General features: G+C 46.7%; 1 protein-coding gene across 4 annotated transcripts in view; it reads left to right on the top strand.

Annotated features, from left to right (window-relative positions):
• Window positions 1-23,044, top strand: part of MTA3 (metastasis associated 1 family member 3) — a 1,736,304-nt gene that overhangs the window by 454,273 nt on the left and 1,258,987 nt on the right. For all 4 annotated transcript variants that reach the window (XM_069608476.1, XM_069608475.1, XM_069608474.1 and 1 more), the window contains one exon: window positions 2,252-2,440. In XM_069608476.1, the coding sequence (XP_069464577.1) occupies window positions 2,252-2,440 (189 nt within the window). The remainder of the gene's footprint in view (window positions 1-2,251; window positions 2,441-23,044) is intronic.

The following is a 23,044-nucleotide window of genomic DNA, read 5'->3' as shown; positions in this document are numbered from 1 at the left end:
GCTTCCCCCGAACCCGACAGGACGTTCTATTAAGTCAGGGAAGCACTCGTAAGCTTTCAGGCTAACAAAATGGAAAAGAAACAGGAAATGGAGGCTATTCGCATATGCGAGGCTCCGATCATGGGGAATGTTGTCCGACGCCAGCGAGGAACAGCTGGCGTCGGCGAGAAACGAAAATGGACAAAGAAATGAGATGCGGGTTACGCAGCCGACGGTGCAAAAGAAAACTAGTCAATAAAAACGTAATGCAACGTTGATGACGGTAGTCTGACAGCACTTGATATTCTAAGCACAGTATCATTAAATGTCAGGCATGCTGATATTAGAATGAAATTGTACTTATCTCTTGCTGTGAACAGCAAAGATTGAGGGAGTTATGCACAATTGGTTCCTATTTGGAGGGTTTGGTCTACTGCTATTGGAAGATTGCTGTCACATGTACTGTGACCTGTTGTGAACTTGTGCTAAGCCCCCTGGGAAACGGAGTTCCTTATCAGTGTCTGTTTTGAACATTTTCTCTTTTATGTTAATAAAGAAAGAGAAGCATAATGTGAGCCTCCTGTCTCGACATAGAATTTCAATATACTTTGGCGTTTAGACTTCTCTCCTTGTTAATAAAAAAAAATATATATATTTTTCTTGGTTGCAACGACCCACAAAACATATTTGTTTTGGGGGTCATTGTTCTTGCCCTTTGATGAAGTTTCACGCAAAATGGGTTGCATGCACATAATGCAACAAGGTGTAAAACACAGGCATCGCTCACATTAAAATTGCATGAGGAATTCATCACACCAGATGCATGGAAACCAGGGCACTCAAGTCCTCACTGGAGCTGCTGCAATACTTCCGACTTAGGGCGGCAGTCCAAGACATGTGGCCTTTGTATCCGGACGAACCCCCGGAATCCCCCGAGATCTGCTACATTGCCAATTCCGCTGGGGGTAAGGGCATTGTGTCCTCCCTATATAAAATGTTGATGCCGCGAGCTATAGAACCCCCCCCGCCCTCCCACACTGTTCGAGATGCTTGGAGCCAGGATCTGGGACTAGACATCACGGATGATATGTGGACTAAAATGTGCATGCATACACGTAAGTTTTCTCTTAACTCCAGAGTTAGATGTGTTCAATACAAGCTACTCAATCGCCTGTACTACACTCCCTACGCGATCGGGAAATTTGCCCGGGATCAATCCCACCCCTGTCAAAGATGTAGGTCTAACGGTGCGGACCACGCTCACATGTTCTGGTCTTGTGGTGCATTCGCCCCGTTCTGGGATGCGGTGCTTGAGACCCTCTCCGGAATAGTGGGGTTCTGTGTTGACCCTGGCCCCCTGTCTCTTCTGTTTGGGTTCTGGGAGGGGGTTGAGGCGAAACGGGAAGCTAAATTTCTGAATGTGGCGGCGATTGTGGCCAAGAAATGCATCCTGCAATGTTGGAAGCGCAGATCCCCCCCCCCTTCCCTAGAAATGTGGCTGAAAGCCCTTACCTAGACACAATCTTGTGAAGAAGACTACATTAACATGTTGCCTGGTAATGCCCGACCTAAAAACATATGGACAGAGTTCTGTAGCTACTTGAACCGCAAGTTTGACCTGGAGCTTCTGTCAACTCCCCCATCTCCAGATCAGGGGACTGATCATACTACACAATAAATGGCTCTATTGTAATCAACTTGCTGGTTAGGATCATATGTGACCCTCTGTAGAATATGGGACCCTCTGTGCTTTTTCATTCACGCTTCAAATATGAAATGTGTGTTGTTGTTGTAACCTGTAATGTGCCAGCTACTACTACTTGCCAATAAAGAAAAGTTTATAAAACAAATTGCATGAGGAATGTAATGACTTCTGGTGAGTTCACAGTCCCGAATACTCCCGATTGTTTACAAAGAGGCCACAGAAAGATGTTTTTTTCTTTTTTATTTGAGCAGAGCAGAATGCAGGTCTATCTTTATATATTGTTTTTGTGACTTTATATCAAATCATTTTTTTTTATTTAAAGAACCTCGTGAAGTATCTGTGTACTGCCTTATACTTCAGATATTGTTCTTATATCTGCTCAGAATGCTTTCTACAATGTAAGCAAAGCTACATGGCAATTTAATTTGCAATAACCTGTTGTACTGCTTAAATAGAAATATTTGAACCAGTGGTATGCCCCCTTTATTTTGACTGATAATTAGTTGTCTGCAAAATAAATTTCATCTCTAATTAATGCTTTCTCTTTTTGTCTTCATCATTTTCTAGTTTCACGCTATGGACACGTTACATAGGTTAGATTATGACTTGAGCAGTGCCATAAGTATTCTTGTGCCCCAAGGAGGCCCTGTACTATGTAGAGATGAAATGGAAGAATGGTCTGCTTCAGAAGCTAGCTTGTTTGAGGATGCCCTTGAAAAGTATGGCAAAGACTTTAATGATATACGACAAGACTTTGTGAGTACATCATCATTTTCACTTTTCCAAATCATATGTCATAATAGCCATTGTTTTTCAGTTATTTTTAAAGTTGCATTTAAACTTTACAAATGTCATGAACTAAATGGTAAATGCTACAGATATGTAATCACAAAATTGATCTAGTGTTATGTAGCTCTATTAATAGTTTAGATTGTGCAACCCTAATTACACATTTTCTTAAAACTACTCACAGGTCAATGGGGTATGACAAAAAAAGTAAGAGCATGAGAGGGGGTGATATTAGGATATGCCGTCCAAAGCAACAGTGAGGGAAGTAGGTGGTTGACAGATAGGCCAACAGCATTCAAAGTAGTGTCAGGAGTGTGTGCAGAATGCAAAACGTGTTCAACGAAGACATGGGGTGATCACAGGGGAATCCAAACAGTTTTGCTTTCACTGCTCATTGGAGGTCAAAAGCTATTATTGGAAATGTGTACGCAAACAAGCACTCAGTATTTATCTTGCATCCAAGGCAAGATACCTTAGGAAAGTAGAAGAGAAGAGGGTTTTAGGGTGAACATCAATGCGGGCAAGGTTGTGAATGCAAGGCAGATGCTATGCTCGTCCAAGTCCCAAATGGGGAGGTAAACAGAAGAGGGTAATTTTGTATTGTATTAATTTGTGCTGGGGTTACTATCGCTGGGTTTCTCACTGCTCAACCATTTTAAATCAGTTGACAGAGAATAGTGAAGACATGGTAGAACTACACTAGAACAACAAAGCATGTTTTTCTAAATTTAAGTAAGAAATATGTTTCTCTTGTTTCCAGTGGGAGGTTGTTCCACCATTTAATACCTACAATGGTGCAGTAAGCTGTTCCACCGGACACTTTGTTTTTGACATAGTAATTGCTTTCTTATATTTTGCTCTGACATTTCAAAGTCAAGGTTTTGTGTGGATTAGGATTAAGTCTACATTTATGTTCCGGCTGTGTAAGTATTTTTTCATATAATTCAATGCCTCATTAAACCATGTATTTCCTTGGTGTTTTAACATTGACTTTATTTGATAGTCAATTATGTGCAATGGTTATACTGCACAAATGTACCAGTTCTGATACTGTTATTGCTTCTGTACAATTTGTGCAGATTTCAAAAAGATGATTTTGTGACTATGCTGGCAGTCCACGTTTATTTATATCTTTTAATGATCGTTGATGAGGTCTGATGGACTTAAATGGATAAGTAAAGGTTATTAGAGTGTTCGATGAGTCCAGTCCATCCATCATGATCTGTGGTTCTATAGGCCCAAATTGTGTGCAAACACCAAGTCCAAAGAGCTTCCATTAATAGGAGTTTAGGGTAAATTCATATATATGAAACCCATATGGGCCAAGTCTTCTTTCTGTTGTACTGCAGTATTTTCGTAATTTGTGTAAATTGATATCAAGATCCCCTACCAGAACCAGTGGTGCAGACGTATTGGTCAGTGATGTCAACCAATCAGTTAAAGCAGATATTTAGGGAGACAGTATACTATCGGAAGCTTAATGCTGAGTGAAAGGTGACTTCTAGAGCTTTCTCAGTAGATACAATGGTTGCTGTCAGAAAATGATCCCGCTGAAGGAGCGGGCGCCAAAGCTTGCACTTGGGTGGCCTCCGTCTAAATCTCCTGCTCCGTCGGCTACCCGATCGTTGGAGCACGACACAGAGGGGGCCTACACCCCCGATAAGGAGGACCAGTGCAGCAATAAAGCCAAGAAGCAGCTGCAATCGTGAGCCCCTTCTTCGTCCTCATCCCACAAGAAAAAGCGTTGTCATCGACGCAGGTACGGGTCAGACTCCTTGGAGGACTGGGGAAAGTCTCAACTGAGCAAGAGTACATGACGGGCTGAGTGTGAGGCCTTCAAATAGCAAATGCTCAAAATTGTCAAATAGGCTGCTGCTGTTACGCTTCCGCCTCGACGGCTCCAGTTGTGCCCAATATTCCCGGATCCAAGGAGACAATGTTGGGTTTGATGCTTTCGGACTCTGAGCCGACCACTGTAAGTGATTTCAATCCGGCACTTCACCGAAGTCAATGCCTAGCGTGTAATGCACAACTGAAATCCTTATTTATTGCACAACTGAAATCCTTATTTATTTGTGTCTAAAAGTTATTTTATTCTGAACGATGTACTACTACTACGATGCTCCTCTCCTGGAAATATCCCCCACCCATCCCCTCCACCCCCCACCCCCCGGTCACACTGAACCAGGAATCAAGCTGGTTTGCAAAGTTCAAATATTTATTTATGTAGTTACAATTAATCACACTATGTTTTAATGGGTACACAATAATCACCAATGGGGTGATGTAACACTAAATAATCTAATGCACAAAGAGCAATAGGGAGGAAAACCATTCAGCACAGAAATAGTACTTTTGTGTGTATGTTCAGAAGAGATAGCAGTGTGGTTACTATTTCCCCTCGCACACCTCTCAAAACCCCGATAGGCGATGTAAAGAGATAGGAGAGAACAGGTTTCAGAAATGGCAGAATTCAAACAAAATATCAATCCCAATTTCCCCCAGCAAACACAAGAGAAAAACAGAATTGATTGGCAAGCTGTCAACATGGCTTTTAAAGTTATCTCAGAATGGAATGGGCAAAAACACAAAGTATGGTTTAAATTGCTGAAATTGTTTAAATTGTAATGGGAGCCGCTTTAGATAGTTACACACAAACACTAGCAATGATAAGAAACGATGTGAAATCTTAAAATTGAGGTCGGAAGCAATCAAAAGCTGTTTTATACGTGTCAGAAATTCCCTAAACGAAAATTTGTGGCAAACTTCCGTGCGCGATAATCGCGATTAAGGGAGAAATATATGGATTTTGAATGCTGTTTTAGATGCAAATTAAAGCTGTGGATGTTAGCTACAAGCAGAAGTTGAAATGTTGTTTGTAGCCCAAAAACAAAGATGTTATCGACGTTTTAGTGGAGGTCGTTTTTTTCGAGATAGGCGCAAGAATGAGAAGCAGGAATGCACTTTAAAATGACAAAGGATTTCTTACACTAGAGGATGACTATGAATAAATGAATACCACACAAGAACACAGCCACTTGATCAAGACGACTGCTTGCAGAGGAGCTCGCCTACTTCAGATGAGAAAGATCAGCGCAGCGATAGTTTTAACAGAATTAACACAGGAGGACATATATAAGGGATAGGAAAGTGTGTTCAGGCAATTCAAAAATATTTCTAACAATGCAGGTTCTGAAGACAAGATAGGATGACTTTCAGATAGGGATTGGACATAAGCTAGTGACACAGTTCCATTCTATAGATACTCACTAGATATGTTTTGAACGGAACCGTCAGGGATTCTGGTCAGGACAGACAGCTGGGCACACCGGATTGGATCCTTTGGTTCTGATGATAATTCTTTTCAGCGGGCAAGCAATACAGCACAGCCTGGCTGTCTATTTCCCCTTAGGTTTCTAGGGTAAGGCCTAGCTGAAAATGGTTCAGCTATATAATGGGCCTTTATGCTTGGCAAATTTCTGGAGTCCGGAGAAAGGAAGATGGATGGTTCTGATCCAGAAGTGCTCTGCCAGCAATCGGTTAGTGGGTGAATCTGTCTGTCTTCTGAGTGCTGAGCTGTCTCTATTTATGCTTCTGATAAAGGGGTGTGTGTGATGGTTTATCCTAAGTGCGCTCTTTGGACAGGGATTGGTCAGGGTCTCCTCTCTTCCTTGATGGGAGGAGAAAAACAGTATTTCATTTTTATGTGGGTTTACGCGGCCTAGAGTCCACCCCTAGTCTCATGAAAACAAAATCTGCTTGGTATTTCCATGTGTGCAACCTCTATAACAATCATATATACACATTAAATATTTTGTGTAGGAGATACTCCTCCAAACCCCGTGGCTGTAAGATCTTGTGTCTGCTTTTACCAGAAGAAAAGTCAGGCACGCACTCTAGTTCCCAGTCTTTTTAATCCTCAAACTAGTAATTACAGGGTTTGATCCCAGCAATGTTAAAACATAACAGGGTTAAATCCCAACTGCCTCAAAATGTTCAAAAAGAAATATACCAGGGTTAAATCCCAACTGCCAGTTCCAATGCACAATAGTTCTGCTCCTCCAAGTATTTTCGAGTCTCCAACTCTCTTCAGGGAGGATGTGTTTATATTCAGCTGTTGCCAATTGCTTGTTTAATTACAGTCTCAAGGAATTCTGGTCTTTGTAGTGATGCCACAATATTTTGTTCAGGAGACCAGGAACTAACTGTTTATATTCAGCTGTTGCCAATTGCTTGTTTAATTACAGTCTCAAGGAATTCTGGTCTTTGTAGTGATGCCACAATATTTTGTTCAGGAGACCAGGAACTAACTCCCCTCCAAACAGACACATCATACCCAAAATTGGGGGAGGGGGAAAACCTTGATTATGGCTCTTCAAAGTGAGGGCATGATAACCCCCGGTGCTGCTGCCTCCAGGACCCGGGCTTCCTGCAACATTAAGTAAAAAGAAAAGGTGAGGCGCGCACTTTAGTTCCCAGTCTTTTTAATCCCCAAACTAGTTATAACAGAGTTTGATCCCATCAATGTTAAAACATAACAGGGTTAAATCCCAACTGCCTCAAAATGTTCAAAAAGAAATATACCAGGGTTAAATCCCAACTGCCAGTTCAAATGCACAATAGTTCTGCTCCTCCAAGTACTTTCGAGTCTCCAACTCTCTTCAGGGAGGCTGTATATATGTGCAAGTTATGGCGTTTAGCCGTCCTGTGTCCCTGAGCGCTGAAGAACCAGTGTTCTTAGCCCAACTGAAATTTGCAGACACGCTGGACCCATATTCTCTGTTGGGTTTCGGAGAAGCTCACTGCCGCACCCCGGGTTCCAAAAGCCTGTGCTGTAGAACCTTCAGCGATCCGAAAATGCGGCGCAGGCAGGTGCGGCTTATCAAGATCCAGCGGCACACGTGCTCAGAGCATGCCGCCAAGTATCATGGGAGTTGCAGTCGCAACTTCGTTTAGCAGCCTGCACGTACCTGCAGCGCCCAATCTTTTAGGCAAACTGCCTATTAGTACCCCAACCTGTCCCACACTTACATTACCTCCTCTCACAGGGCCGGGTTTACTGGGACACCTTTTATAAAACTGTTTTACCAGCCTTGGTGCATGTATTGCCTCAGCTGGCTCCCAGGATCAATCCTCCGGTCCATACCCTGTCCATTCCACCAAATACCAGAACCGGCATTGCCGTCTTCTTGAATCCAAGACCCTCTGCAGGTCTCGCAAATCTACTAGCCCACTAGCATTGGCAAGTAGTTTTTTATGAAGGGCGAGTACCATTTGCATGATAATCAGATTTGTTTTGTCCATCTTCGTTGAAGACCAGTGGCTTCTAAGTTTGAACTCCAACTGCTGTGCGTTTAATTAGAAATACATGAAATACTGGATGTATCTTGAGAGTTCCAGGCAATTTCAACTTCACAGCAGTGTCTGATATACATTTAATAATTGCATAAGGTATAATGAATTGGGGCAACAGTTTATGCACCACCACCATTCTGATGTTCTGCGTAGACAGTCACACCTAATCTCCCAGTCTGTATTTAGGTTCTTCCCGTCACCTATTTTCTGCATAATGTTTGTAACTTGCTTTCGCCATTTCCAGGTTTTGGCATTCCTTTTGCCTGATGTCCGTAAGCATCTGTTTAAGCTCTGCCAGTACAGGTAATTGGTTCAATAACAGGATATACTCTGTTGGCATATTTTGCTCTTGGCCATACAGGCACTTATTGGGTGACATACCCAAAGAAGTATGGCTGGTGGAATTCACATCTAATAATTCTGACCAAAGAGCCTGTACCCATTAACCCAAACCTTCAGCCAAGAGACGGCGCAGATATTGTTTCATGGTCTTGGTTAACTCGCTCTGTTTGGCCATCTGTCTGTGGGTGATAACTAGTCAAAGCGTGCAGTTGATTCCTAACCATCCACAAAAAGCATGCCAAAACCATGATGTGAATTGTGAAGCCTGATCAGAGACAATGGTAGGAGGCAATGTATGAAGGCGAACTACATGTTGAAGGAATAATTCTGCAAGCTTTCCTGCACTTGGAATACCAATGCATGGAACAAAACGCGCCTGTTTGGAGTCGACCACTACCATTATAGTGTCATGTTTGTTGTCTTCTAAGAAGTCTGGTCTAACGAAATATGTGACCAAGGCCCCTCTCGAGTGGGTAATGGATCTAACCAGCCTTTCTTTCTTGAATGATCAGCCTTATTATTCATGCATGTGTCACAAAGTTGTTTGTAAGCATATACTTGTCTTTTGTATGCCAGTCCACCAGAAATATCTTCCTAGCAATTATTGTGTCTTTCTTTCCCACATATGTCCTGCTAGAGGGGACTTGGGGCACCACAGCAATGCTTTATCCCTTAGTTGCAAAGTTGGGTAGAAACAATTTGTTTGACAAAATAAGGTAGCCCTTCCCGAACTGTCCTAAGCCTGCCCAAGGATCTGCAGGACTGCAACGCCTCCCTGGCAATGTTCTTCCGTATGTATTCCAGCAACCCCTGTGTAACTGCACCCACAATCCGATCGGCTGGAATTATGGATCATACTTCTGATACTATAGCTTCTGCTTTCTGCTGTCTGGTTAGTGCATCTGCCTTGTCATTCTTCCCGCCTGGTCTGTACGTGATAATATAATCAAATTCTCCAAGTATTGTGCCCAACGTAGCTGGCTGGGACTCAGGGTTTTAGCTGTCCTCCAATATTGCAGATTCATATGATCCGTTAACACAGTTCTCCAGCATGGGGTCTGGCATGGATTTACATGCTCATGAATATGCCCCGTCAGGCTGGGAATCCTCGGTAAAAGAAAAGTGTTTGTTTCGTTTCTAAATTATCTTTCCCCTATAAACCAATCACTGAGCTCTGGGTCATACTGCCCCAAGCCAATGACAGGCCTCTACCTAAGCCCCTCCTGTGGCAGCCATTGTTACGCTCACCTGGTATCCACGGGACGCCACCCAGCCCTAGTTGGATGATTTGCACTCTCAAACCCTCTCCCGGTCCCTTGGTAAGGCCTCTGGTTAAAGATGGGTCTGCAATTTAGGAGAGATGGATTCAATACCAGATCGTCTTTGTTTTCCCACCTCCCTTGGCCTCAACTCCTTCCTCCCCCTTGGGCCCGCTCCTCCCCTTAATATTGTAAAAGGTGAATTATCTGTCCTGCTCCTCGTGGCAGGGGTGCGCGGATGTGGGGGGCGAGCAGGGACCAAGTTACTTCACTGGTGCAAGCCCCCCCCCTGTGGGAATCCAGGCCTGCTGCGACTCCGTAGGTTTGCTGCTTTACAGTCTTTATATGCAGTTCTTATGTTCCTCTTAGTTCGAATAATAATGTCTTGCTTCTCTCCTTTTAGGTATGGAAAGGTATTTTGGTGTTGTCATGCAGTTTGAAGATGAGCATGGGCCGGTAGGCGAAAGCGCGGTGTGCACGATGCTGTCTGGTGAGTAATGCGTGATGCGCCGCGCTGTTTCCCCTTTTATATTGCTAACCTGTGTCTTTTCTCTCCTTGCAGGTTGCGATGTTCCTCGCCGAGCGCCGTAATGTTCCAGCAATGATACGGACCAGGAGATGACTACCCAGGTAAGAATTGTCTGGCTTTCTTCATTCGGGAGGAAACATGAGTAAACGCTTACCAATGCTGTCTTTCTCCTCTTTCCAGGTTATGGTATTCCAGGATGCATGCAGTGCCGGATGATGGAGTTCGTACCTTCAGGTGAGTGGAACTGAAGTCGGCGATGGATTGAAGACAGGATACTGTTCCAGGTAAGTTTCGTAGTGTTCTTTCTCTCTCTGCAGGTCCTTTGTTTCAGGTAAGCTGGCATCAAAGAACTGGACACGGTGAGCGTTACGCTGCCCACAGCAGAATAACGCAAAGCATGTTCTGCTGTTTGGGAGCGGTTTAAATAGTCTCAGGTAAAGTAGACCAGGTAAAATAGTCCCAGGCCTGCCACACCCAAAAGACTAGACCGCATAGCTCAGTTCCTTGTAACTGAGCTGTGTGTGTGCCTCCATGTTGGCTGAACACTCCTCCTTCTACCCCCCCCCCCAAAGTCCTAAGTAAATAATCCCATTCTAATGTTGGTCTCCAAAGGCGCCAGGACTGACTCCAAGAGAGTCATCTTCAGATTTTTACTGCACGTTTAAGTGTTGGGAGTCCTCCCATTTCTCTCTTACAGCTTTCTGCGTTTTTTTGCATTTTTGGTAGGAAAACGGTTTTCGGTTCAATCAAGCTCGTGTGCTCCAACGCTTTTACTTCCGGCTAACGGGGACCCATTTTTTCAGCATCGTTCGATGCTGCTAAAGGGCAGAAATTGTCGAGTGTTCTTCTTGGAATCTTCCAGAGGTTCTTCAGGCCTACACCTTGTCGGAGGAGAAGGACAGAGCTTACCTCTTCAAGCTGAGCACCAGCTGCGGTTTATTGGAATGTCTTCACTGACGACAAGCATTCCCAGTGCCTGTATTGTCTACACCCAATGCATTAAGAAGAAGAGCGTGAGATCTGCCGTGGCGTCTCCAAGCGCACAATGAAGGATCCACATGTCCGGCTGGCGGCGTGGCTCAAGACCAGGGCCTCTCTCCCGGGTGCTTCACAGGGACATGCCTCTTCTGGATCCAGCCAACCTGAGCAGGCTTCTTGAGGGTTCTCCATCTGTATTTTTATTTTTTACATTTGTAGAGCGCTCTACAGCCCGAGGGCATTGAGGTGCTTAAAACTGAGCGTAAGAAGGCTTATTTAAGGGTTACAAGAAGCCGCCCTACAAATGGTCTTGAAGTTACAGGTTACATATAGTTGGTACATACATTTTAGCAAAAGATAGACATACAGATTTTTTAAGATGTACCCGAAGGGCCTGCAGGTTTACACGAAAAGCTTGGTTTTGATGGCCTTGCGAAAGGCACCATGGGATTCGATTTGCCTAAGGTGTGATGGTAGGGCATTCCAGTGGGTGGCAGCCATGGTGGGGAAGCTGGTGCCACCAGCACGGGCTTTGTTAGTTTTGGAATAGTAATCATGTTGGCATATACTGTTCTGGCTGGCCTGGCAGAGCAGGGTTTGGAAATCCTTTGGACAAGGTAGGTTGGTGCCAGACCATGGAGGCACTTATGCGTCAGGGCAAGGGATTTGAAGATGATTCTTCCCTTAACTGGGAGCCAGTGGACTTGTCTTCTGAGACCAGAGATATGGTCCCTACGTGAGATGCCGGTGGTGGCCCTAAGGGCATTGGTCTGAACCAGTTGTAGTTTAGGAAGGTTTTTTCCTGATGTTCCTATGAGTAAGGCATTGCAGTAGTTAAGCCTTGATCCAATTATTGCCCTGCCGATAGTGAGGCAATTCTGTTGGAAGAGATGGGGCCTCACAGCATTGAGCAGTTTAGAGTGGTAGGCTGCGGGAGAAGCTATGGCATTGTCCTGCCTGTCCATAGTCAAGTTCGGATCCAGGTAGACACCAAGGGTTTTGACTGTTTGAGAGACTGAGATGGTGATGTTGTCAACGGTGAAAGAGCTATATTGCTTGTCCAGCCTACCCAGGTTGGAAGGGGATCCAATAAGCAGAAGTTCGATTTTCTCAGTATTGAGGCATAGCCAGTTTTTTGCCATCCAGGTGTTTTGCTCACCTGGTATCCACAGGGACGCCCTTATGCCCTGGTTGCCAGATTCACCGTGGACGTTCCCAATTCTGGACAATGCCTTCTATGGCGGTCAAGCCTGAAAACACAGGAGGACTGGACTTGGGAACAGACTTCATTTCCTCCCACCAGCCCCCTGGACTCGACCTGATGGCCCACTCCTCACCTTGTTATGATGTCTGGCGTGCTCTCTGTCCTGCCTTCTGTGCAGGTGCGTGTAGTTTTCTGCGGGTTGAAGCGACCAAGTTAACTTCACTGGTGCTAACCCATTCAAGTGTCTTTAATGTTATGATGTCTGGCGTGCTCTCTGTCCTGCCTTCTGTGCAGGTGCGCGTAGGTTTCTGCGGGTTGAAGCGACCAAGTTAACTTCACTGGTGCTAACCCATTCAAGTGTCTTTAAGTAGGTAAGTCTGGTTATAGCAGTTTTTAAATGTCCTTGCTTTCCTTTCTTGCTATTAATGTCTTTTCTTGTTTGTTTCCCCTTAGGTGCACGGAGGTTCGGTGGGTGCGCTACTTGGGTCAGGCTCCTGCCAGGATGATGGACGCAGGAGCGTATGATGGATGGATGGTAGGTTAAGCGTGAAGTGCGGCGCGGTAATGTCTTTTCTTGCTAACCTGTATTCTTTATTCCTTTTCAGGTCGCAATGGTCTTTCTGGGCGTGTGAAGATTTCCGGAGGGGAACCAGTGAAGAAATGCCCAGCCAGGTGAGGATTTTGTGATTACTGCCGTGAATGCCGTGAGTAACCTGTTTAACGTTGTCCTTCTTTCTCTCTCCCTCCAGGTGCTTCGTTCCGGTGCGAGCGTGGTGTCCTGATGATGCTGCCAACTGGATGGAAGACCGCGAGCAGCACGAATCGACGGATGGAAAGTTGCAGGTAAGCAGAGACTGCTAATGATGTTTTTGTCTCCTCTGCAGGTCCGCTATTCAAGAATCGCTGGGTGCTGATTTCTGAACACGATGAGTCACGCTGCTGGCTGCAGAATAATGCGAATCAAGTTCTGTAGCTTGGGTGTGGTTTATATAGCCTTCTGTAAAGTAGTCCAGGCTACCACACCCTATTACACTGCACCGCACAGTCTGGTTCTTATGAACTAGACTGTATGGGTGCCTCCATGTTGGCTGCAGGCCTTCACAGGAAAAGTAGTCCCTTCAAGGTAAAGTCCCAATCTGAACATGAGCCTGGCGCCAAAGGCACCAGGACTGACTCCAGGAGAGTCTATGATGATAATACAAGGCCCTTGGGGCCCCAAATGAACCCTGACCATGCCAGTGGGGTTCTGGGTCACGGGTCGTGACACCAGGATTAGATTGTGGCATATATGGAGTTGAGGGTGCTAAGGTCGGACATGTAATCACCCGAGAGGGGGATGAGCACTTGAGTGTCATCAGCATAGTTGGTGTATGAGATGCCCAGGGCGTCCAGGATTTTGAAGAGGGGCCTCGTGAAGAGATTGTAGAGGGTGGGGGCAATGCAGGAGCCCTGTGGGAGACCGCATTGGATGAGGCCTGGGATTGGCAGAGGCTGTCGGAGAAGACCTTCATTACTCTTTCTTGCAGAAAGGAGGTTATCCAGTTACATGCCCTTGGGGAGAAATTGGCTGCGGTGACAAGATGGTGGCATAGGGTCTTGTGGTCAACAAGGTCAAAGGCAGCAGATAGGTCCCAGAAGGAGAAGTAATGCCGGTTTGCCTGCATCTCTAAGATCGTCCATCTGGTTTTTAAGGTCAAGGAGGGCCGTTTCGGTTCCATGTCGTGGTCGGAACCGGATTGCCGGAGGCCAAGGAGGTGGTTGTCCTCCAGGAACTTTTGCACTTGCAGCTAAGCTGCTTTGTCAAACATTTTTAGTAGCAATGGGACAGTGGTGATAGGTCTGTAATTCCCTGGGACCGATGGATCTAGGGTGTTTTTTTTTTTTTTGGAGTGGTCGGACCCACGCTTCTTTGAGTCCAGCTGGGACGTGGCCAGACTGGAAGGAGGCGTTGATGAAGGCGGTGATAAAAGGCACAAGGGGGGATTGCAGAGTCCTTGATGACCTCTGCAGAGCAGGCGTCCCCTTTGCAGTTGGACGGTTTGATAGACCTGAGGAGGGCAATGACTTCAGACTTGGTCATGTCCTTAAATTCAAAAAGGGGGGGTTGGTTGGTGTCCCTGTCAGTAGCTGGTGAAGGTGGGCTGTGGCTGTTGGCTATGATATTGCTAAGAGCCCTTTGGTGGCCCAGGATCTTGGAGTGCAGGGTATCCAGTTTGTCGAGCATGGTCGATTATATTTTGTTGCACCAAGCCTCGTCTTTAACAAGAGTGGGAGGAGGGGAGGTAAGGGTCTCAAGCTCTTTGACAATGGAAAAGATTTCTTTGGTGGCGGATTTGGTGTTGGTTATCCTTGTGTTGAAGGATGGGGCTTTGGCCTTGATAGTGGCTCTCTTATAGTCTGTAGACAGGACCTTGAAAGCAGCTTTAGTGGAGTCTTTGGGGTTGTTCTTCCAGGAAGTATGTGCAGCTCTCTTCTTTGAGCGCAACAATAGGAGCTCATGGGTAAACCAGGCGTTAGCATGCTTGACTCTTTGCTTTTTTGAAGGTGAGTGGAGCTACAATGTCTATGGCTAGAGTGATGCTCTTTTTAAAGTCATTAGCAAGAACAGTGGGGTCATTGCTGAAGGGGGGGGGGGAGCAGTGCAGGCACCTGAAGGTGTGGAGTGAGATTTTCCCTGGTGAGCAGTTTGGAACTTCTTGAGAGTGTGGCAGGAAGAGGAGCACCCGACATGGGTGGTCCTTTGGAAGTCTTGATGTCAAATATAATACTGTGGTGGTCAGACCAGGGGATAGGAGCGACCTCTTTGACATTTAGTTGGCAGTTGTGGTGGGAGACCCAATCTAATGTGCGGCCCAAAGCAAGGCCAAGCACCGCGAGTCTGCTTTCGTGGGGGTCGCCGCGTAAGCAGGTCCCGCAACGGTCGGAGCGTGTTTATCGTCTGTCTGCTTCGATCTCCAGCCACCACACCATCTCTTCGTCCAAGAGAAAGTCAGCTACACCGGGTAAGCTGCAGGAGAATCCGGAGGAGGCCAAGCAGGACAAGGTGTCTGTCCTTTCAGCTAAGGCCCAGGCGGTCCTGAGCAAGACGTCCTCTTCCATCGAGAGGGTTGCTGCCGCCCTCTCGAAAGCGAAGGGGCTGTCCCGGTCAAGGGTGCTCGGGCGGCGGCCAGAGTGGTGCTTCCTCCCAGGCCGGATGCTTCGGCCAAGCCGGTGGCGAAGACTCTGGTGAAGAGGATGTCATAACTTTGCCCGGGACCCGACCACTCAGGACCCAAAGGGGGGAGGAGGGAAAAGAGAAGAACCCCAAGGCACAGACATTTCATCATCCGGCGAGAAGGAAATGCTTCCCTCCACACCATCCAGGACGACGACGATGGAAATGCGAGGAAGGCACCCGCCAGGCGCGACTACGATGACAACGTCGATGGGGATGACATGGGCGCTGGGCCCAGCGACTCTGTCCCCCAGGTGCCTCCCAGAGACATAGCGCAGGATATCCTCTCAACCCTTCACAAGCTGGTGTCGGAGATTCAGAGAAAAATGCAGACTGCACCACCGGGGCAACCACTGGTGAAGAAGAGTAGGAGGCATCCTACACCTCCATTTCAACCGTCGCTGCCCTGTCACCCTAGAGGGACGGGAATGGACATGGCGACGATGGACACGGACGATGCAGGAATGGGAGATCCTGCATCACCGCCTCCGAGAGCTTCTCCACCGGACAAAGTGGGATAATTTCATTCCATGATCACTTGTGTGTCAAAGCTTTTCCAGCTCACTCCAGAAGATTAAAAGGAGGGCTTCCTGTACCAGCGCCAGGGGGCAAAAAGGAAGACAATCCTGTCAGTCCCGCTCCTGGATGACGTCTGGGATGAAGGGCTGGCTCTGCTGAGGAACCCCGCCTCAGCCCCAGCGAAGAGAGACCAGCTTGAAAAGAAGTTCCGGGTGCCAGAGTCTGCACCCAAGTGTCTGCGGTCTCAGCCGTCGCCGGACTCTGGTTTCTGCGGCCGCCAGGAAGAAGTCGGCAAGTTCGTAGTCTTCTTCATCTGCACCTCGGACACCAACGGTAAGAAATTGGATTCCATGGGTGAAAAGGTCATCTACTCAGAAGCGCCGACGGTCGTGGCAGCCAATGCCTTAGCAATCGTGGCCAAATATGACGGGGAGCTTTGCTACAAGATGGCTCCACTCCTGGATTTCCTCCCCGATGACAAACAGGTCGAGGCCTTGGAGATACTGCAGGAAGGCGAGGTGGCATCAGGACCACGCTATCATGGTGGCCCTGGACATTGCGGACACGGGTTTCTGTCAGATGGGAAAAGGGCTTTGCCTTCGCCACCGTGGCTGGCTTAAGGTCACCAACTTTAGAGGGGAGGTCCAGACGAGGGTACTGGACATGCCGTTCAACGGAGACAACGTGTTCGGGAAGGCAACAAATCCCTCCAGGCCATCAAGACCGACACAGAGAAGGCCCGTTCCTTGGGCAGCCTGCAACAACACCAGCATCCTTTCGTTCGAGGCTTGGTGCAACAAAATTCAATCGGCCATGCTCCTTTCGTTCCTCAGTAGGGAAGTCTAGCTGGTCTTCGAAGGGGGCTTGTTTGTTTGTTTTATTACTTGTATTGCGCACCAGACCCGTGGGTATTAGGGCGCATTGCATAAGATCACTCACAGCTTGGTTACATACATTTACATCAGGCAATTAGATTGCAAACAGATTATATACATATATAGGGTGCAGGCTATGGGCTCAGAACAGGCACATAGGATCTTGGGGTTGGTTCAAATGTGGTATGAATAAATGAATAAACAGTCGGTAAGGTGGCCAGTATTAGCATATATGCAGTGTAATGGGCCGGTGGTCTAGGTGTCATGGGTCGATCTAGCGATCAGCGTCTTTAATCCGCATTATTAGGTTCCGACTGAATGTTTGGTATGAATGCTCAACTCTTAGTGGGGAGGGTAGCGAATTCCACAATTGGGCCGCCTTGACCTTGAAACTGCTGCCTCCCACTCTGGTCAACTTAAATCTGGGGATCAAGAGGCAGATCGAATTAGAGAGTCTGGTTGTTCTAGTCTCGGGTTTTGTAGTGATTCTATCTGAGAGGTAGCGAGGTGCCGCATTGTTCGTGCATTTATGTGTAAGAGAGGCAACTTCTAGTTTAATTTTGTTGTAAGTGGATAGCCAGTTGTTGGCTCTTCTTGTCTCAGATATGTGTTCTCTCCTTCCAATTCCCAGAGCTGCTCTAAGAGCATTGTTTTGCAAGAATTGGATTTTCTTGATAGTTTGTTAGCTCCTACGTACAATGCATTGCAGTAGTCAAGCTTGGATAAGATAAGTGCTCTGGCAAGGGTAATACAGTCAGTGTTAGAGAGGAAAGCTTTGCCTGCTCTGATCAGTTTGCATGTGTATGCTGTGGCTGAAGCCATGGCGTTCACCTGTTTGTTGAATGAGAGAGTAGAGTCCAGGTAGAACCCCAAGGTTTTTTCCTCCTTAGCGACGGTAATGATATTCTGGTCTATTTTAAAGGCTGAGTAATTGGGACTCAGTTTTTTAAGGGACGATGGTGTGCCCAGGATTATGATCTGTCTTGTCATTCAGGCATAGTCCATGAGTCATCCATGCCTGAATGATGAGATATACCCTATTCATCCAGGCCAAATCCTTGTCATCATCACCAGTAAGAGGTAGGAGGATCTGAGTGTCTGCATAATTTGTGTAGGTGATACCCAGATGATCCAGATCATCGAAAAGGGGCTTGGTAAAAATGTTGTATAGGGTGGGGGATACACAAGATCCTTGGGGCACTCCGCAAGTGATAGGGTCTGCTGCTGCCATAGGTGAGAAGACTCTCATAGTCCGATTGCTTAGAAAGGATTGTAGCCACGCTATGGCTTCTGTTGAGAAGTATGATGCTGAGTCCAAGTGACTGCATAAGATCCGATGATCGACCAAGTCAAAAGCAGCCGATGGGTCCAAGAGGAGAAGGGCTGACTGCCCTTTGTCCCTGAGTTCATCAATCTGGGCCTTCAAATATGTTAGTGCAGTTTCGGTTCCATGCTGAGGGTGAAAGCCTGATTGTCTTACTCCTAATAGAGAGTTAGATTCTAAGTGCTTTGGGATTTGTCAATAGGCCAATTTGTCTAGGATTTTCAGGACAAATGGCACAGTAGTAATAGGTCGATAATTAGTAGGAATCAGGGAGTCTAAAGTCTGTTTTTTCAGTAATGGGGGCACCCATGATTCCTTAAGGTTAGATGGGATGGTGTTAGACGTGAATGACACGTTGATGAGTTTTGTGATAAAGGGGGCCAAGTCTCTGGCCGCATCCTTTGAGTTGAGCAGGGCATTGGTCACCCTGACAATTAGAGGGTTTGTGTGTTAATATAGTCTTTTCAGTTTCGATTATAGTGACTTTAGAGAATTTAAAACTGGGAGGTAGGACCGTGTTATTGGATGGATCTAGTGGGGTTTTATTGGGCATATTGCTGCTTAATGAAGCTTTTTTTATTAGCAATTTTTACTTGTAGAGTTGTGACTTTATTTGCTAGTGCTTGCTGTATGTTCGAACACAAGAGTTTGTCCTTTTATACAGTTGTCTGACACTGGGATGGGCGCTTCTAACTCTTTAAGAGCTCCTTCATCCTTTAATTTGCTTGGGATATACTAGCATAAATTTCACGTTTGGCTAGGAGAACTTCATTTCTGTATAGGGCTGTGATGGTGCTGAGATTAGTTTTTTCTTCAGACGTTTGTAATTTCCAGGATATCGAGCATTGCCTTTTTTTAGTACGTAGTGTTTTTAAGTGTGGTGTATAGCAGGAGTTGAGATGGGCCTTGGGTTTACTTTGTCTTAATTTGAGTGGCGCTATTGAGTCTAGGGAGGTAGTCATGATCTTATTATATTCATCAACCAATACGTCAGGTCCCACATTTTCCGGGATAGCATTCAGTGTTGGGAGGATGAGTGGAAGTAGGTTGTCACAGGTAATGTTCTTTTTGTTCCGGGTAGGAATAGGTGGGCTGACGATACAGGCATGGAGATGGGTTTTTCAGTGTCTATGGTGAAGGTTATGAGGTAATGGTCCGACCATATCTGAGGTGATATGGAGGAGATTGTGGCATGGCACTTGTGGTCTGCCACCCAGTCAATGTTCTTCCTTTAACATGTGACGGGCGGAGCACTTTTTGGGTGAAGCCTTGTTCTAATAGGATGTTTGCCACACTAGAGGCATGTGTCTCTTTAGGGTGATTATAACCAAAGTTAAAGTCTCCTAGTAATAAGCCTTGAGAGGAGTTTTTAAGTTGTTGGATACAATATTGGGTATGTCATCCTCAAACGTTCCAATAGGGCCTGGAGGTCTGTATATCTGATGGATCGTCAAGGTCTGGGGGCTGTTTATTTTGAGCTTGGCTGTCAAATGCTTGCAGGTTTTAATATCCGGGGTAGGCACTAGTCTTATCGGTAGATTGTCTCTAGCTACGAGTGCGATACCTCCTCCACCGGTGTCAACTCTGTCAGATCTTAAGATGGTATAGCCATTGGGAATTGCTAGTGAAAGGGCTGGTTCTGCAGCGGCATGAAGCTAAGATTCAGTGATCGCTAGGAAGTCAAGGTGTTCGAAGTGGATGATCTCTGCTATCTCTGTTGCATGAGCGACCATGGATCTCGCATTTATTAGAGCGCCCTTGAGATTGTTGGCTGAAGCTGATAGTGGAGAGTGTTGTATTTTGGGATTTGGGGGTTGGTTGAGGGCAGTGAGTATGGGCTGGCATTTTCTTTTGGTAATTGGAGTAATGGGGTTATAGTTAGATCTTTTGTTAGTGGTGGCAAGGATTCTGGCTAATGGTTCGTAAAGTCTGTCTAGTCTTGAACAGAGTCTTGCATTTCTGTTGGTGGTGGTGCACGGTTGGGCGTTCAATAGCCATTCTTGCACAATGGGTTTTATAGGCTGTGGGTTACTTGTATGAATAGGTGGTCGGGCCATAGTGAGGTTTTGGGTGATGTGGTGGTGGTAATCTACCAGTGTGATCACTAGGCACGCACTAATTGTGGCAATAATGAGCAATAGTGGTAGACTCCCTGGGATGTACATGTTAGGGTTTGTGTGTTAAGGGAGAGAGACTTGGCTTTATCCATCCTTCGTGTCTCTAGTAACTATCAGTAGAAGGTGTGAGACCACAGCTACTTTGATAACCTAAAGTAGACTTACATCCATGAAGGAGGTTTTTGAAAGGGGCGCAGTGTCCCTAAGTGATCACTACGTTGTTGGCTAGATGCTAAGTTACGCTAGGCGAACAAAAGGAGTCCGTACAGAGGTGTGAAAGGTTTTGCTAGCTGTCTGTACAGAGCTATAATATAGGGCAAGTGGGTTGAACAATCTTAATACAAGAGAACAAGAGTGAGTGTTGCAAGTGGCAGGTGGCAATTAGAGCAAATCTGATCTCGTAGGGTTAGCGAGGTTTCATATAGACATCAATACCATACTCATGTAAGGGTGCTAGTGGCTGCATAAAGAGGGCCCGACCTCACGGGAGGTGTGCCCAGTTTAATGTAGATATCTAATTGAAACAGTTGTAACGGTATTGGATTGCAGGAAATATACACAAATTAGTATAGCAAAACAGTTGTAACACATGATAAGCGTATGTGATTGCGGCCTTGCACTATACTTGGTAGTCAGTACACCGATAATACAATTAGCAAACCAATGAGTAAACGTATAATTATGGAGTAGGTCGGATCCGTTGCAAAGCAACACACTACTTGGTATAACATGACTAAGTATGCAGATGATACAAGACGGGAGAGTTTGGGTTGATATTGTTTGTTAGCCCATTACTCAGTTTAATAGTAGCAGGGCATTAGCAAATCAAGAGAAGGCTAGTGCAGTGGCAGTAAGACAGTAGCATAGATCAGTGGTAGACTGCTCACACAATTACATGTAGAATCAACCAGACACTTTACATACAGGCTAGTCATACTATTAGTAGAGCTGCAGTTAAACAGAAGGCTATTCCGCAGCAATGGGGTGATAGTATAATGGTGATGGGCTAGATACCAGTTAGCAGCGGTAAAGGTCTGAAGTGGGCTGGTCACATCGTACTGGATTAGAAGGGTGGATTGGAGCTAAAAAGTTTAGAGTGATTGGCTTGTAATTTAGGTATGCACGCCACACAGTAGGGCAAGAGTGTTCATGTAGCGTAGTCTGTTGGCGTTTCAGCAGATAGGTGCGGCTCAGTTGAATTGCTGAAACTGGCGAGTAGGGCGCTCGGTTATGTGTGGGTTTCTGCAAACTCGTTTGCATGGAATTCGGAGCGCTAATTTAGACCAGAGGTACTTGCATCTGTGGCCCAAACTGGCTCACGACAAGCCCTTTGGCTTTGGATTCCGTGCGGCGGCTTCCGCCTGGCGGCGGGGGCTGGATACATTGGCGATCATCCAATCACGGCCTTAGCAGGGTCAGACTTTTGCACAGCCGGCCGGAAGCGAAACTGGTGGCAGCCATTAACCGCGTTGCAGTTGATGGTGGCCCATAGGAATTCAGTGGGTCGGGTGAAGATGTTTTGTTACCTCGAGTTAGTGATGCATGAATCACGACGTCGGGCACAGATGCAGATTAATGATGGTGTGCCCATAAATGTAGTGCACGTTGTTGGCAGCGTTGATTCATGAGGATGATTTCCTTCCGTAGCAGCTCTGTGCTGTTGAGGGGCAGAGGGGGCTCCTGCCCGCTCCTCTCATGGGTCTCGGGGTCTGAATGAGATGGCTCACCCTCTTACCGCCAACCTTCCCGTTTCTCGACCCAGGAAGCCAATAGGGGTCGCTCCAATGCGCTTCGGAGGTGGCTGCCGTCGTGGTCGAGGATTCCAGGGCGGCGCGCCATCCGCCAAGCAGGACTGAAAACGGCCAAGACGTCGGGGCCCCCAACCCTGCACCCCGGTGGCAGGCTGGCTGGCGAACTTCGTCAGCGTGTGGGACACCATCTCACCCAATCAATGAGTGCTGGACGCTCTTGCCCACAGACACACTTTAGAGTTCAACGGAAGTGTCAGAGAATACCATTGGTGGCCCGACAGGAACAACAAATCCCTCGGCTGCTGCTGGAAGTTCGGTCCATGTTATTATAAAATAAATAAAAGGGGCGATAGATAAGCGTCTCCGGTGCTCCGGAGTTTACTAGGCCCATTCTCGACCTACGACGACTCAACAAGTACATAAAGACCCAGCACGTGCTCGGCCAGCTGGAGGAGGGAGACGTTCTATTGTTGTTGGATCTAGAGGACGTGTACTTCCACTCCCCCATACAAAAAAGGACATCGCAAGTTTCTGCGCTTTGTTGTTCAAGGGGAGCATTAACATTTCAAGGCTCTCCCCTTCGGACTGAAGTCAGCGCCCAGAGTCTTCACCAAGTGCCTGGCTCCGATGGTGGCCTATCTACGACTTCAAGGGATCCGTGTGGATCCTTACCTGGACGACTTGCTCATCCGGGGCAAGTCAAGGGACATTGCTGTCGATCACACAGCGAAGACTGTCCGACTGCTGACGTACCTGGGCTTCTCGGTGAATTATGCAAAGTCCTGCTTGACTCCATCGCAGGACGCGCTGTTCCTGGCATCCAGGCTTGACAGTGTCCTGCCTGGCATCAGTCGGAGGAGGGGATAGCAGCCATTTTGGGCAACGGCTGTTGGCACTGAGGACCATCAAGTCGCTGCTCTGCATGATGTCATGCATATGCCTGATTCGGCTCTGCAGATTGCAGATGCTTCCACAAATTCCTCGATGCCAGTTGGGTCCAGGTGTCCGGAAGCTTTCAGGACAAAATCGCGCTCGACGAGGAGTTCCGTCGAGCGATAATGTGGTGGGGCATGCGCTCCAACATCGACTTAAGGAAAAGATTTC

The sequence above is a fragment of the Ambystoma mexicanum genome, chromosome 4q (assembly GCF_040938575.1).
Source record: "Ambystoma mexicanum isolate Mex_15411 chromosome 4q, UKY_AmexF1_1, whole genome shotgun sequence".
In the NCBI taxonomy this organism is placed as follows: domain Eukaryota; kingdom Metazoa; phylum Chordata; class Amphibia; order Caudata; family Ambystomatidae; genus Ambystoma; species Ambystoma mexicanum.
This window is presented reverse-complemented; position numbering and strand designations above follow the sequence as displayed.